This window comes from Callithrix jacchus, chromosome 6 (assembly GCF_049354715.1).
Source record: "Callithrix jacchus isolate 240 chromosome 6, calJac240_pri, whole genome shotgun sequence".
Lineage (NCBI taxonomy): Eukaryota > Metazoa > Chordata > Mammalia > Primates > Cebidae > Callithrix > Callithrix jacchus.
In genome coordinates, this window is record NC_133507.1 from 6607610 (window position 1) to 6624582 (window position 16973).

A 16973-nucleotide genomic window follows, 5' to 3' on the forward strand; every position below is an offset into this window, starting at 1 on the left:
CTCTACTAAAAATACAAAAAAAAATTAGCTGGGCATGGTGGCACGTGCCTGTAATCCCAGGTACTCAGGAGGCTGAGGCAGGAGAATTGCCTCAACCCAGGAGGCGGAGGTTGTGGTGAGCCGAGATCGCGCCATTGCACTCCAGCCTGGGTAACAAGTGCGAAACTCCGTCTCAAAAAAAAAAAAAAAAAGAAAAGAGAAATGTCAGCTCACAAGAAAAACAAAACTGCATTTACTTAAGACAGGACTGATGAGTAAAATCACCCAGCGAAACTTAAGGACATTGCCACGGCCTGTTTTTATTACTAAGCAAGAAGAAATGAAGAGGCATGGAATGTGTTTTAAAAGACACAAGTCGGGACAAAAACAAAAGTTGTAAGTGATTTACATGAGGAAAAAAAACCCTAGTCTTGATAAATAACATGAAGAGCTGCTCTGGGAAGAGACTGGTCCCCAGCGGGCACCGAGTAGGGGAACTAGGATCCCCGCCCAGCCGCTGACATCAGCTGAGTCTCTCTCAACAGCTCCCTGTCTTCCTCCACCTGCTGGATGACTGTACATCAGAACGTCACAGAGAAGCCTATGGCACCCAACTCCACCCTCTTCCTACCTAAAGTAACTGCTTTGTAATTTTGCATGACTTGGGTCGAGCTGTTTATTCTTTGTGGGTCTCAGCCTCCTGATCCACACCCCCTCCAGCATTAGGGTGCAGAAGTATCAAACTCGATGTGGCTCTCTGGGTCCTGGCAGTCAGCTTCCTCCAAGCCTCAGTGGCCCTGGACGGAGATTGGTTTTTGTCATGGAAAACCATCTCCTCAGAGCAGGGTCTTTGAAACAGTTCAGCCAGCCAACCCTGCCCAATTTGCAGATTCAGGACTGAAGTAAGTGTGGACATTGTCGAGCCACTAGGTTTCCAGGTGGTTTGGCACACAGCCACAGTGACTGCGAAAGTGCACCAAGGAAGAAATGAAGGAAAAGCAAGTGTGAAGTCAGAGGCGGAGAGACGATGCCTTAGACTGACAGGTGTTCTACATCAATGTAAGAGGTTGGTGTTGGGTAGGAATGGATAGATCCTCGCGGGTCTGTGGTCAGGATAAAGGCCCTGAACGCAAACTGCTCCGCAAAGTCCCCGGACACAGTAGGCCCTCAAGATGCAAACAGTGGCTACCATCCTTGTAAGGCCAGTTGCCTCGCTGGGAGGCCGGACACACCCACCTCTGCACTCAGCACCTGACTCTGCACCTGGCACCAAGCTCTGCACTCCTCACCTAGCTCTGCCACGTGGCCCCCTTGGAAGGCTCCAGCTAATGCAACCCTGGCCGGCTCTTCCACCGGAAAACCCGCCCAACCACCTGCCAACCAATAGCGGCCCGCCCCGTCTCAATCCTGCTCCCCTGGACCCAGTCAGAGCACCCAGCTATGCTCGTTCCTCCTAGCCATAAAAACCACCACCACTCCCACCACCCCCAGCCCCTACCCCGCCCCAGGAAGTCAGTGCAACTTCTCTGGCGCCTTTCTCCAGACCATAGAACCTCGCCTGGGAGCTGAATCAACTGGCATTTCATTTTCTTACACTGGCCTCAGTTTCCTCATTTTAAACTACAGTCGTCATCCTCACACCACCAGCAGCGGCCCTTCTTCCAGTACTGGCAAGGCCGTACTCAAGCTAGTGGCATTCATGTGAATTAGCTACCCGGTCCCCGTAGCCACGTAAACATATCAAGAGGGCCCGTGCGCGGTGGCTCACGTCTGAATCCCAGCACTTAGGGAGGTGAAGCAGTAGGATAGCTTGAGCCCAGGTGCTCAAGGCCAGCCTGGGATACATAGTGAGACCCCTCTCTACCTAAAAAAACAACAAAATAAACAAAACCTGTTGTGGCGGTCCCAGCCTGTGGTCCCAGCTACCCAGGAGACTGAGGAAGGCGGCTTGCTTGAGCCCAGGAGGTCCGAGGCTGCAGGAGCCGAGGTCGCCATACTGCACTCCTCCAGAGCGAGACCCTGTCTCAGAAGAATAATAAAGACATTAAGGGCGTTCTGGGGCCAACAAATCGTCCCCACTACTGCCCGTTGCTTTTCTTTTCATTCATGCGCCTCTTTTTAAATTAAAGGACTTTGCAACCTGGTGTCCAGCCAGGGTCCCGATTTAAATCTAGGTTCTGGGGAAGCTGAGGCCGGGTGGGTTGTGGGCAGTGGTGCGGCGCAGCGCGGAGGCCGCGTGGACAGGGTCCTGGGAGCGGCCACGGGGCGGGTCCGCAGGCGCAGCCCGCGCTCCCGGGTCACCCTGACCTCCAAGCCACAGGACTCCGTCTCGCGCTTTCCGCTGGCTCCGCTGGGGCGGTGCCGCGACAGCGAAGGACCCGAGGGTCAGCGTAGGCCGCCGCCTCCAGCTGCCTGCCTGGCAGCCATACAGGCCACAGCAGGGGCGTCTGCACAGCGTCCCCCGGCACTCCAACCCTTCCCCCCACCGACCTACCCCCACGAAAGCCTGGGGCGGGGCAGCTTAGTTACCTTAGTCCGGTGACTCGGGTGGGTGACCCGAAGCCTCCACAGTTCCGCTAACTCGGGACCGCGCAGATAATCCGCAGGCGTGGGGGCCGGGGGCTGGACCTCTGAACTGCCCTCCAGGAACCCCCAGGCCATAGGCAGCTGGTGAAACGTTTCCAACAGACCTGCCAGTGAGGAGCCTGCTGCCCGCGCCCAGCTCCGGCTCTGGACGCTGGGCAAGTCCGCGAGCAACTGAATTCTGCGTTAAAGGAAGGCCCGTGGTGCACCTGTGCAGCCGGAAGCAAGGCCCACGCAGGGAGCTGGACGGCGCAGGCCCAGGGAGGACCCGCCCCTCCCCCCCCCCACCGAAGAAGCTCAAAGGACTAGGTTATGCCTAAGAGAAGATTCGATGGGAAATAAGGCTAACCAATAGCATAACACCCACGTCAGCCGTTAAGAACTTAGCTTGCAGCACTTTGGGAGGCCGAGGCGGGTGGATCACGAGGTCAAGAGATCGAGACCATCCCGGTCAACATGGTGAAACCCAGTCTCTACTAAAAGTACAAAAAACTAGCTGGGCATGGTGGCGCGTGCCTGTAATCCCAGCTACTCAGGAGGCTGAGGCAGGAGAATTGCTTGAACCCAGAAGGCGGAGGTTGCGGTGAGCTGAGATCGCGCCATTGCACTCCAGCCTGGGTAACAAGAGCGAAACTCCGTCTCGGAAAAAAAAAAAAAATTAATAAAGTAGGTGAGGTAATGGATATGTTAATTAGCTTGATTTAGACACCCACAGTGTATACACACTGTATATCTCACATGTCATGCTTTACAACATACATGTATATTGTTTTGTCAATTTTTTTAAAAGATATTAGCTCATATTAGTATTTCAATCGGCCAGCCAGGAATATTTGATAGAGAAGGGGCAGGGCGCAGATCCCAAGAGACTAGAGAAGCGGCAGATCAGCTATCATGGGGCCGGTGGAGCCTCAGCTAGCCCAGGGACCGCTGAGACGTCAGGAGAGGCCAGCATGTGCTGCAGCAGCAGACAGCACCAAACCTCAAGGCTGAGCACAGCAAAGGTGCGTCTCCCCTCACACAAGGTGCACTTCAGCTCTGGGCAACTCTTGGAGGAGCAGTCACCCTGGTGGCAGGCAGTGGCTCAGTCTCCACCCAAGACGTCCTGCGTGGTCACTGTGGGAGGGAGAATGAGAGGACCTGGAGAGTCAGACTGGCAGGTAAATGCCTCCCCCTGGAGGTGATATAGCCTTCACCCATCACATGACCCTACTTACTGTGAGGGATCCAGGAGTGTCATCTTCCAGGGACCTGGAAGGAGAGGAGAGCCAGATGGGGTTGGCGCTGAAAGTCTCCATCAGCCAAGGGTGGGAGCCTGCGAACTGGCTCTACCTATGCCCTGCTTTGGCAGGAGGCTGGCTTGCTGCCTGGGGCTATGCTCTTGTCACCTGTCAGCTGCACACAGGTGCTCCTGGACTTACTATGGGGTCACATCCCAGTAAACCCATTGCAGGTTGAAGATATGATAAGGTGAAAATGCATGTAATACACCTAACCTACTGAGCACCATAGCCCAGCCCACCCTACAGGAGCTCAGAACACTCATTTCGCCTACAGCTGGGCAAATTGTCTGGCAGCAGTCCCCTGTAGGGTTGTTTACCATCACGATCTCGTGGCTGCTGTCCCGCATCGAGAGTATCTTACTGCTTCTTACTGAATACATATTGCTTTCTCACCATTATAACGTCAGAAAAATTACAAGTGGAACCATTGTAAGTCGGTGACCATCTGGCTTGTTGGAAGTCACAATGAGTGATCCCAGAGTGTTATGGAGAAGTCTCCTGTGGCTGAAGCTGCACTCAAACAAACCACCCCTGCCCCCAGGGAGGCCCCACTTAGGAACACAACGCACTCAGGAGGCAGGCAGAGATGCAGCACAGGAGTGGCCTGCCAAGGTCACTCCCAATCTCTATGTGTGTGTAAGAGAGAGTGTGTGTAAGAGAGACAGAATATGGACCCAACTTGAGCTCCTAAAACCAACAGTGCCTGAAGCTATGACCCATTCCACAACCAATAAATTTCCTCTTTCTATTTAAGCTAGCTTGAGCCATATCCTCAAACAGTTACAAATGAAAAATTCTGATAACTAATTGGTCTTTGGCTGCAAAGCCCAACACAGAATTCTCCTTGGCTAGGCTGATCCACTGGGAGCCCTCCTTTCATGAGGCCCCCTTTTCCCCTAAGGCCAACCTGTTAGTGAAAAAAAAGCAAGTTACCCGGCCCCTGTGTCGGGGCAGGAAGACACAGGCCCTTCCTTCTACTGAGGGCGAGTCTATCCTGGCCCTTCCCTCTCATGCCCAGTCTTCCCAGTTCCCTTCAAGCTCATGTCCTGTGGGCCCAGAGGTGGGGATGTGACAGAAATGAGGTACTCCTAGGACCACTAGAGAGCCCCATCCCCTGTGATGTGGGCTGGCCCAGGGGTCACTGAGTGAGCCTCCTCTGCACCTCATGGGAGAGCTCCTCGTGACTACTGCAGGGCGGGTGCTACAGGGGACAGGGTTTGGAAAACAGACCTTCTCAAGTGAGCTCAGGTGGAGGGGGATTTCCTAGCGGGCCCCGGGAGACCACAGCCCACCCATGTGAGGGCTCACGGGGCCTTGGGAGTGTGTGCAGCTTCTCTTCTGCACCTGCAGGGGCTGGTTCTTCCGGCCCCTTCTAACCCCACAACCATTCTCTGCATGCGGGCTCTGCAGCCTGCTGGGCCGCCCTGTCTCACCCCAGCTGGCAGCCTCAGAACCCTGCCCATGCAGATGTCATTTCCAAAGACCTAACCACACAGCCCAAAGTCTAGCAGGTACAGCTGCCAGATAAATGCAGAACACCCATGCAACATTTGGGATGTGCTTATACTAAACTCTTGTTCAAATCTTTATTTGAAATACAAATATGGCCGGGTACGATGGCTCACACCTGTAATCCCAGCACTTTGGGAGGCCGAGGCGGGTGGATCACGAGGTCAAGAGATCGCGACCATCCTGGTCAACATGGTGAAACCCCATCTCTATTAAAAATACAAAAATTAGCTGAGTGCAGTGGCATGTGCCTGTAATCCCAGCTACTCAGGAGGCTGAGGCAGGAGAATTGCCTGAACCCAGGAGGCAGAGGTTGCGGTGAGCCGAGATCGCGCCATTGCACTCCAGCCTGGGTAACAAGAGCAAAACTCTGTCTCAAAAAGAAAAGAAAAGAAAGAAATACAAATATAACTGGGTATCCTGTATTTTTACTTGATAAGAACTGACAATACTCATGGGAGGAAGAAAGGCTAAGTAGAAAGGTAGATCCCAGGACTGCTTTCTGGGGTGCACCCCTCCCTGTGCCCACCCAACAGATATTTAGGCTTTGAAGCAGGCCTTGGCCCGGCAATACCCAACACCGGGGGAGCTGTAAGTGGCTGCAGGGGCACCAGAGCAAACCCCAACATGGGGCACAGCAAAGAGGCATCCTGCTGCTGCACCACATTCCCGGTCACCTGTGAGGGCCTCTGATGACTGGCACTCCAGGATCCTCTCCCCAGCCAGCAGCCGCTCCTGGCAGTGACTACGTGGAAGCTCCCAGTGACCTTGGTGGGTATGAGACTGCTGGGCTTCATCTCTAGCCTGGCCCAGGCTTTGCAGGAAAGGATGATGAATGGCCACTCCTCATGCCATGCCCACACTTCATGAAAGTGCCCAGGGGATGGTCAGTCCATTTCAGATGGCCCTGGCAGTCGGGGCTGGTGTTCCACATGCCTGGGGGGCGGCCTGCACTTGGAGCAGCCCACCCCCCAGGGTTTCCTAACTGAGCCTGCAGCAGGGAGCTAAGCCGGGGAGGATGGCAGTGGATCCTGAAGCCTGTGGCCTGAGCTCTGGTGCGTGGCTGGCTGGATGTTCAGTTCTCTCTCCTGCCTGTGATAATGAGTAGTAACAAGGGGCTGGTCAGGTTCTTTCCAGGAAGGTAACATTATCACACAGTGTGGAGTAAAGGGACTCCATATCCTGCTGGGCAGTGCAGTAGCCCCAGGCCACATCCATGGATTCTCATCATCATCTGCATTTAGAGGAGACCAGGACACAGAGGGTCTCAGAGGGGCCCGGCTGCCACATGGACTCACATCCTTGGATGTGCGACCCTGAATTCCTCTTACCTGGACCCCAGAAACACGTCACCCCTAAGAAACCCCAGAGTCCCAGAGTGGTACGTAGCTGCCCGGCCCCATTCAGCTCTCATGGGTCCTGCCTACGATGGTGGAGGTGCTTGCTTCCTCCCTCCCTCCTTTCCTTCTTTCCTTCCCTCCCTCCCTCCCTCCCTCCCTTCCTTCCTTCCTTCCTTCCCTTTTTCCTTATGGGCTGAGTGCATGTGCCAGCTCACCTGGGTGGAGCAGAGTGATCAGGACCTAAATCCAGGGACTCCTGGGGCCCTGCAGGCATGACTCCTCCCTGCTCAGTGTTTGCAAACTTAGATTATGAGCCACTGAGGTTTGAACAGAAGCTCAGTGGGCGGCGATTCCTAGAAAATAGGAGTACATCACACGCAGGGTGAGTGTTTCATGAAAACGGTATCAGCGATACACATACATGAATATATGTGCATACATTTGTACGTGCATGCATATATCAATTACGAACATATACTTGAATTTTCTGTCGAGATGGGGGGTGAGTGTAGGGTGAATGTGTCTTGCATAAGGGCTGGTGCCAGTTTAGGGATCTGTCCACGCCTGTGCATACACACGCATGTGGGGGCTGTGCAGACTGCATCACCTCCTGTGGGTCACAGCCAAAGACATCTGAGCAACTCCCTTTTATTCTGTTTACTTCAAGAGAAAGAAAAAGTAACAAGCCAAAAGCCACGGGGCTTCTCAGGAAACAGGCTGAGGGACACTTGCAGCCGAATCGGAAGGTCCGGAGGTGGAGGCACATCCTTTGCCCACCACAGATGCTGGAGGGCGTGTCGACGTTGCCTGCAGATGTCCAGGGAAGCGCGTGGACCTGGGAGGCAGAGGGCTGGGGGTCTGTGATCTTGGCAAGCTCTCCTGCCTCCCTGATCACCTTCCTTGTCTGTCTTACCTATAAAAGATTGAGAGCCTCTTTCGGCTGTTTTCAGGTTAAACACAGCACCTGCAAGGGTCCTAAGTATGGCCCCGGAGAGACCCTTCTGTGAGTCATTCTCACAACCAAATGTTTTCAGCTTGCAGAGAAAACCCAAGCTGTCCCCAGTGTCCCTTACAGTGACAAAGGCCCCTCAAAAGCAGCCCCACCCCCACAGCCTACAACCCGCTGAAGGGACAAAACATAGACAACACTTAAAAGAAGTAAAAACACACATGTTGATCCCACCCCATCCCTTAGCGTGCGTAAGATATACACAGGAAGGAAGTGGCCGGGTGATTCAAGGAGCTGAGCTGCGACGGCTCGGGAAAGGAATATTTTCTGACAAGTCCGCCCTGACTGTGGTTTTCAACATGATTTCAGCCCAGTTTTGGCTCGTCCCCCGGCCCCCGCCGGCACTTGTGTCTGCAGTCTAGACACAGCAGCCAGGGTGGACGCCGGTGCAGGAAGGCGCCCAGCGGGCTGCTCCCTGGCCTTGAGGTTGGAAAGAGGCCGTCGGAGCAAAAGCTGCTGCTGGCCAGCGTTGGCGGGGGGCTGTGGCCGGGATGGGGAGGCATGGGCCGCTGCCCAGTCCACAGGGCTGAGGAAGGAGTAGAGCTCCAAGAAGCCTGCTTCCCCATGTGTTCCCAGCTACTGACTCACAAACAAACCTGTTTTTGATTTCTGCTCTTAGCCCACTTCAGGCCCCAGCACGTCTACCCTGTGGAACCAGGGAGCTCCAGACACGTCATTCTCAAACTCAAAAGTCCCTTCCACACCCCTGAGATAGCAAAGACCAGTTCTGAGCCTCTCCCACCTCCATCCGCAGTGTCTCCTGCTTTCCAAGCCTTTCCACACCCCAGTCTGGCTCAGCTGGAGGCAAGCACCTGATTCGAATCTCCCTTGCTGCTGGTTGCTAGCCCTCCTTCCCTGCTGTCGCTGATCCTGCATATTACTGTGCGGGCAGCCGTATGTCCAGCTGTGTGCAGCTGTATGAGCCTGACCTCCCTGAGCCTCATTTCCCCATCTGTAGAATGGGGATATTGAGAGCTGTCTGCTGAGATGAAGTAACAGACATAAATCAGCACGCCTGACACACAGTCCTGGCACCAGCGCTGGGCCGCATAAATGATTACACCCCGATTACACCACCAGTGACAATGATGGCAGGCCTCTCCCCGCCACTAGGTGGGCATTTCTCTGGGGTAGGACTTGGCTGTTCTCTCTCCATCTTCCCCCAGTTCTACAAAAGATTTCCTATATCTGGCAGGTACTCAAAAAAGGAAATGTGAGAGTTGGTATCTCCTGGTGGTCTGGGACCAGAAGATTCTTTGCGTAGCGAGGGCAGCTAAGAGCCCAAGCTAGGCAAACTGCACCTTTTGCAGGAGGGGCAAGAACAGCTGGGGGGGCAGCTGTGGCCTTGACTACCAGGGACTGGCGTGGGACTCGTGTCCCTTGCATGGAGCCTGAGTGGCCAATCAGCCTTAGCCCATACAGGGGCAGCACTGCTTCTAGACCAAGAGCTCAGGGAGACCTCACAGGGCTGGACTCTCAGGGTGGGGGTATTTTTGAGATGAGATTCCCTGGGGCCCACAAAGGCACTATCGTCTGAGCCCACAGGCTGCACGGGCATCCTAGCCCATGGCCTTCAGTCGAACGGGAGGTGGGAAACAGGTGAGTCCTTCAACGGCCCTGGCATGACGGGGACTAGGGAAGAGGGGGACACTGGTGGAAGAGAGGGGTCACCCTGGGTGGAGGAAACAGAGCCTACAGTCCCGGGAGACGAAGGTGGCTAGAGTTTTCAGGACAGAGGACCGAAAAGGAGAGAGCTGGCAAAACAGAGCCCTGGACATCCGCAAAGGGTCTCCTCGATTATTCGCTTCATGCGTGTGAAGAAACTGCCTGGGCCAGTGAAAGCCACTGTGTAGAAGTAAACAGCAGCTGGGGCTCTCAGGGTGCTCCCACCAGGCAGAATGCACAGCTCCTGATTCACTGGGCATCGGTACGGTACTCGGCGGGTAGCCTGGACTTAGCCCTGGACTAAGCACTGCTCCACACCCACCTAACAAATCATCAAAGCAGGACCCAACAGATCAAACCATTCTCAGTAGCTTCACTGCATCTCAGAAAAAAACCTCAAGATTATTTGTGTGTTTCTTTTTCTGTTTGGTTTTGAGAAAGTCTCACTCTGTCGCCTGGAGTGCAGTGGGCGCTGGAATCACAGGCATGCACCACCACGCCCGGCTAATTTTTGTGTTTTCAGTAGAGACGGAGTTTCACCATGTTGGCCACGCTGGTCTCAAACTCTTGGCCTCAAGTGATCCGCCCACCTCAGCCTTCCAAAATGTTGGGATTACAGGCATGAGCCACTGCACCCAGCCTAAGGTGATTTATAAGAATACAAAAATATCCAGCTCCAACACAGTAAAATTCACAACATCCAGCTTGCAATGGAAATGACCAGGCCAGGTGCGGTAGTTCACGCCTGTAATGCCAGCACTTCGGGAGGCCGAGGCAAGAGGATGACTTGAGCCCAGGAGTTTGAGACCAGCTTGGGTAACAGAGCAAGATCTCATCTCTACAAAAAATACTAAAAGTTAGCGGGGTGTGGTGATGCATGCCTATAGTCCCAGCTACGCAGGAAGCTGAGGCAGGAGAAAATCTTGAGCCCAGGAGGTTGAGGCTGCAGTGAGCCGTGATCACACCACTGCCCTCCAGCCTGGGCAACACAGCAAGACCTTATTTCAAAAAACAAAAAAGGAAAGAAAGAGAGAACAAGAAAGAAAACAAGAAAAGGATGGAAGGAAGGAGTTGAGTTTGATTTGAGATTTAGTGTTGGAATGGTTATTCTCATTATATAAAATTCTAGTGTTACCTTGTGTTTAGAATGGAGGCTATTTTGCTAGAACTTTAACTCCCCTTCTCATAAGGATAACACTGTTGTACTCCTCCATCCCCACATTTTAAGTTTTTTCCCATGGGTGGTGAGGGACAGGGGAGCATCAGGGGAGAAGTGACCTGTACCACCACTAGGAAGGAAGCTTTCTCAAGAGTCTCCTTGGTCTTCCCTGTGAGTACCTGGTGAGAAACAATTCATTTTTTAACTTTGTAGGTGCAATTTATATACTATATGAAATCTATTAATTGCTCTATTAATTTTACAACCTGTTGTCTTGCAGAATTCTTTTATTTTCTGAGGTAGTTTTACCAACTACTTTACAGTGTCATTCTCTAGGATTTTCCAGAGATACCATTTTGTCATCTGCAAACAGAGATGGTTCTTCTTTTCCGAGTTTTATGCCTCCAGTTCTTTCCTCTTACCTGATTGTGTTGGTTAATCTGTTAGATAGTAATAAAGCTGAGAAAATGTTTGCCTTGCTCCTAACCTTAGTAGGAAAGGTCCTAGTGTTTCCTCATTGAGTACCAGTGATTTTACTATGAGGAATATACATAGTTTATAAGGATGTATCCATTCACTTTTTTCTTTTCTTTTCTTAAAAAAGACGTGGTTTCACCATGTTGGTCAGGCTGGTCTTGAACTCCCGACCTCAGGTGATCCACCCACCTTGGCCTCCAAAGTGCTTGGATGACAGGTGTGAGCCACCACGCCCAGCCCCATTCGTTTTTTTCAAGACTGTAAGTACAAATGGGTCTTAAATGTATTCAAAGGATTTATTGGCCTCTGTAGAAACAGTCATATAATTTTTTCTCCTTCAAATTATTAATGTGGTCCATTTTATATTTATTATTATTACTATTTCTTTTTTTTTGAGACGGAGTTTTGCTGTTGTTACCCAGACTGGAGTGCAATGGCGCGATCTCGGCTCACTGCAACCTCCGCCTCCTGGGTTCAGGCAATTCTCCTGCCTCAGCCTCCTGAGTAGCTGGGATTACAGGCACTCACCACCATGCCCAGCTAATTTTTGTATTTTTAGTAGAGACGGGGTTTCACCATGTTGACCAGGATGGTCTCGATCTCTTCTCTTGATCCACCCACCTCAGTCTCCCAAAGTGCTGGGATTACAGGCGTGAGCCACCGCACCTGGCCTATTTCTTATTATTGAATCATCTTTGCGTTCCTGGTATGGAATTGCTTTTCACTGCAACATTTAGTTCTGTAGTTTGAGGAAGGCTTTTTCTTTTTCTTGATTTCCACTCTCTTGTAGCCAGAGTATTTCTCAGATGTTTATCTTTCCCCAGAATTAGTTCATGGGTGGTTAATTTTCAAAATCTTTTCATATACATAAAGCATGATTTCTGCTTTCATAACTAACCGTTCGGCTTACTGCATCATTTTGAAGTCAAGACAGTTTTCCCTCCCACCCCGAAGGAAGCCTTCTATTTCTCCTTAGTACATGCTGCTGAGCTCAAAACTCTGCCAGTGACCTGTGCCACCCCCTCCCTTTACCTTTCTTGTGGTTCATGGCAAAGTGCCCAGGTATTGATCCTTTCTCTTCCTTTCCCTTCTTTTTCATAGAGAAGTGTCCCTACATTGCCCAGGCTGGTCTTGAACTCCTGGGTTCAAGTGATCCTCCTGCCTCAGCCTCTCAAAATAATGGGACTACAGGTGTGAGCTACCATACCCAGCCATCTTTTCTCAATCATCCTGTTAAATAACTTGAGAAAGTTTTCATTTAAAAATGGTTTCTCCTTTTTTAGCTCTGGGAAATTTATTCCCCCAACATTTCTTTATTTACCCCCTGCAGTAGACAAAATAATGGCTCACCAAAGGTGTCACATCCTAATCCCTGGAACCTACAAATATGTAATCTTACATGGAAAAAGGGACTTTGCAGACGTCATTTAAAAATCTTGAAATGGGGAGATTCTTCTGTATTATTCCAGGGAGCCCAATGTAATCACCAGAATCCTCGTAAGATAGAGGCAAGAGGGCCAAAGTCATAGATGACGTGGCAGCAGCAGCAGAGGAGAGGGTGGTGCAATGATGGAGGCGGGGGTCGGGGTCAGAGGAAGAAATCTAAAGATGATACACTCCTGGCCTTGAAAATGGACGGATGCACAAGCCAGCGAATGCAGGCAGCCTCTAGAAGCTGGGAAAGACAAGGAAGCTGATGTCTCCAGAGCCTCCGGAAGGAATGTACTCCTGCTGACACTTTGATTTTAGGACTTCTGGCAGTTATAGCTGTGAGACAATAAATTTATGTTGTTGAAAGACATTAAATATATGGTCTTTGGTTACAGGAGCAGTAAAGACCACTGCACTTCCCTCCATTTTTTTTTTTTTTTTTTGAGATGTAGTCTCGCTCTGTCACCCAGGCTGAAGTACAGTGGTGCAATCTTGGCTCACTGCAGCCTCTGCCTCCCAGGTTCAAGCAATTCTCCCGCCTCAGCCTCTCAAGTAGCTGGGATTGCAGGTGCCTGCAGCATCGCCCAGCTAACTTTTGTATTTTTAGTAGAGATGGGTTTTTGCCATGTTGGCCAGGCTGGTCTCAAACTCCTGACCTGAGATGATCCACATGCCTCGGCCTCCCAGAATGCTGGGATTACACATGTGAGCCACCGTGCCAGGCCTATCAGACGCGTTTTGACACCCCAGATTGATGCTGTGCGTCTCTTACCTGCCCTGTCAGACTCTCGATCTAATATCCTCTTGCCCTACCGTCTGGGAAGTTACTTTGACTGACTTTGCTACCCTCCTTCTGATTTGTTTTTAATTTTCACCATTACATTGTTAATGTCTCTAAACTTCTGATCCCTGATTTGTCCTTTCTCTCGTTTCCTGTTCTTGTTTTGTGGATGCAGTATCTCCTCAAACATCTCTGAAATGCTAATTACAACTTTTTTATTCTATTCATTGCCTTTAGCATCTATTGCTTCCAGGGACAACTGTCACTCTTGTTCGTCTTGGTCCTTCTGTCTTGTGACTGTTTTCCTTGGTTGCCTGTTATGTACACAGATGAAAGATACGACTGATGCATACAGACAGCTGCCAAGGGTTCCCTTTGTGGTTCCGGGTCTGTTTACTCAGCAGGCCTCTCCCCTTCCTGGGAAGGCTGGCTTGATGTCTGCTTGGCAGGGTGAGTCATACCTGGCAGCCCTCACCATAGGGCACCCAGCTTCCTCATTTATATAAAAGAACCAAACAAATGAAGGCTTTACTCCAGCAGATACTGACCCTCGTCCTAAGTTCACTTCAACTTCCTAGCGAGATGTTTTAGTCAGTTCTGGATGTTCTAACAGAATCACACAGACTGGGTGGGTTATAAACAACAGAAATTTGTTCCCCACAGTTCCAGAAACTAAGTCTAAAATTAAGGGGCCAGCAGATTTGGTGTCTGGTGAGGGCCTACTTCCTGGTTTGTAGACAGCAGTCTTCTTGCTGTGGCCTCCAGGCAGAAGAGGAGAGGGAGCGCTCCAGGGTCCTGTTTGCTAAGGGCACTAATCCCACTCATGAGGACTCTGCTCTCAGGACCTAGTCACCTCCCATAGGTTCCTTCTAACGCCATCACCTTGGGGTTAGGTTTCAACGTATGAGTTTTGGGGGGACATGGTTCCATCTACAGCATAAGCATATTGTTGGTTCTATCCTAGATAGAAAACAGCACTGCTGGCCTCTTTTGAGGGATGGTGGAGCCTGGGATTAGAGCAAAGAGCTCACCTCGCTGTTCTATGCACAGTCTCTCCATCCATACCCCCTGAGTGAAGTCCCTAGCTTCCCTCTCTTCTCAAACTGTGGACCCTGAGCTTGCAGCCTTTCCAGATGGTAGAGGTGCCCTTCTACCCAAGCCCCCTCCTCCCTGCCACATACAGTCCCTCCTGCGCACTTACTGGGCTCCAGTGCCCTCTGCTTTGGTATATAAATCAACATGATCATGCCTGCTTTTTATTTTCTGAAAGTCCGTGAAATCCACGGGCCCACTGATACTCGCCTGTGCCCCTCTCCTCAGCTCTGCTTGGGTTATGCTCCTAGGCCACGCTCAGGCAGTTTGGAAGGAGAGGAAAGCAAACAGGGCGTTCATTCTGCTCTGTGGGTGCCTCTGCTGATGCTCTCAGTTACCACTGCACTTGTGGTAACACGCCAGTGTGTAGGAGTCCTCTCCCTGACAAGGATGGAGCCATCCCACAGATGAACCACCCTAGCGCAGCCGGCGCTCCAGACCAGGATCGCTTAGAACCACTGGCTAGCCTTTTTCATGAGAAACATAATTGGCTGTAAACTGTCTGAGAGTGGTGAGTCAGGATTATCTCTAGCTATGGGTTTAAAGAAACCCTAACACAATAGGAGCTTAAGCAAGAAAGCAGTTTACTCAGTGTGGGAGGCGAGAAGTCCAGGTCTGTTACAGAGCTACACTGTGATGAGGACTCAGGCTCCATCTGTCCTGTGCTCACTGCCCTTGTGTAGCTTTAAATATCCTTATATGACTTCCATTCCCAAGATGAACCTGTGGTCCAATGTGATTGCTGAAGCTCCTGCCATCGTGTCCACACTTCAGCCAGCAGGAAGAGAAAGGAGGAGGAAAGGCTCATCCACTCATTTACAAGTTACTTCCTGGGGTAGAAGTTGTTCGTGACACTATTGCACACCCCATCCACCAGAATTGGTCCAGAGAGCCACATGCCAAGCTAAAAATTGAGGTCTTTGTTATTAAAGATGGAACATGTCTGGTGGGGCCTCTAAAGGAGCCTATCTCCTTTGGGATTTTACTCCCCCATCTAGAGACAAGAATTCAGGAGTCATGATTCATCGATTATTTGCCAGGCACCCAGTTTCACTGCAGCCTTTGACTTGAAATGTATTGATTAGAGTTACCCAAACTGGAGCAAAAGATCTTGCCCCAAATTGCTTCGCCAGTAGAAAAGACAGTAAAAGCAGCAGCGGAATCAGCAGACATATCTGTACTCAAACATTTTGGAGATCGAGATAGACTAATAGTTTGAATGGCAATCGAGCCGTAGAGAGAGAGCAAATCGAAAGCAGCTTGTGTTCCCCAGGCCTGAGCTAGCATGCCTTTCCTGGCGTCCATTTTTCCTGCTGGGCCCCAAGGGACCTGGCCCTGTGCGTCAGCTCTGCGGCTGCAAGGGATGCTAGTGAGGCTGCTTACGAAAGAAGAAAACAGTTCACGAGTCCCATTGCCCGTCCCTCCAAGGCAAACACTTTTCAAAGTATTTTTTCCCACATTTTAGCATTTCGTATTCTGATAAGGCCCACATCCCAGGGGAAGGAGGACCTTCTCCGACAGAACCAAGTCTAGACTAATGAGCCGCAGAACTAAGTGTCTGGAGATAAGTGAGAACACCGAGCCTGCCTCCCCACACTCCACCTGGGGCTCTGTGCAGCAGCTGCTGCTGGAGATGGCTCCTTTGCTCATGGCGGTGGGACAGCGTGCAGCCCTGGGTGCCACCAACAGCCAGATGGGACCGGAGCACAAGGCCCTGCCCCAGAGCGGGGACATCTAGGCTCAGTGTCTTCTCCACATGAAGCCATCACATGTTTCCTAAACGGAACTGTCCCTCTGGGCCTTTGTCACCCGGGACCACTGGGAAACCTCCACCCAGCCTCAGCTCCATGGCATCTGAGGTGCCCCAAGCACACTGCTTTCATCCCTCACCCCTAGAGGTGCCCATGTGGGGCAGGTCCCCAGCTGAGAGCTCCTTCCAATCTCCCCTCCTCATCTAAACCCCGTCCAGGGGCACATCTCCTCCCAGAGCGATCTCCCTCCAGGAAGGCCATGGACCCTCCCAGGGTCAAGAAACAAAGGAGCAGCAGAGCCTGGAGCTGAACCTGCATCTGCGGCTCCCAGGCCTGGCCCTCACGGCCCCTCTTTGGCCCCCTCAACAGCCTCACTCAGAGGTTGTGTCCCGGGCATGTGGCGTCTCCCCGACTGGGGTGGACATTGGTGCTGCCCACCCAGACTCACTTCTCCTCAGGCACGTTCTGCATTCTGCAGTGGAGGGCAGCAGGATCTGCCTCCCAACGTGCTCTTCTGACACGGACACTCTGGCAATTCTGCTGAGAGGTGGGGCTGGCTTCCTTCCTCTTCACTCCCAGCAGGCATGCATGCCGCTCGGGGTAAGTGATGCTCTGTAGCTTCTGAGGCTGGGTTACGAATGGAGACAGTGTCTGCTACTTCTTTTGGGACTGCCCTTGGAGACTGTCATGCTGTGAGGAATCCCAAGAGGGCCGTGCAGCCAGGGGAAAGCTAGAGGCCCTGGAGCTAGACTTCTGAGTTCAGGTCCCGGCACAGGCTGGCCTTGGGCAAGTCCTGCATCTCAGAGCCTCAGTTTCCCCATTTGTAAAATGGGCATAATATAGTCTTTGCCTCTGAGTGTTATTAGGAGGATCAAATTCCCACAGGAAGGGCCCAGCCCAGCCTCACACACCAG

At 51.7% G+C, this 16973-nt stretch overlaps 1 protein-coding gene across 49 annotated transcripts in view; it reads right to left on the reverse strand.

Moving 5' to 3' along the window:
- The window catches only part of LOC103793597 (uncharacterized), a 52839-nt gene that overhangs the window by 25674 nt on the left and 10192 nt on the right, over window positions 1–16973 (reverse strand). For 14 of the 49 annotated variants that reach the window (XM_078375874.1, XM_078375863.1, XM_078375859.1 and 11 more), the window contains 4 exons: window positions 6910–7047; window positions 3780–3813; window positions 2509–3678; window positions 1871–1998 (listed from right to left, as the gene is read on the reverse strand). In XM_078375874.1, coding sequence (XP_078232000.1) covers window positions 7031–7047 — 17 coding nt within the window. In that variant the 3' untranslated portion in view covers window positions 1871–1998; window positions 2509–3678; window positions 3780–3813; window positions 6910–7030. Of the gene's footprint in view, window positions 1–1870; window positions 2003–2508; window positions 3703–3779; window positions 3814–6909; window positions 7048–7329; window positions 16687–16973 lie in introns of those variants that run through there. The other 35 variants (XM_078375849.1, XM_078375848.1, XM_078375845.1 and 32 more) reach the window with 10 other exon arrangements.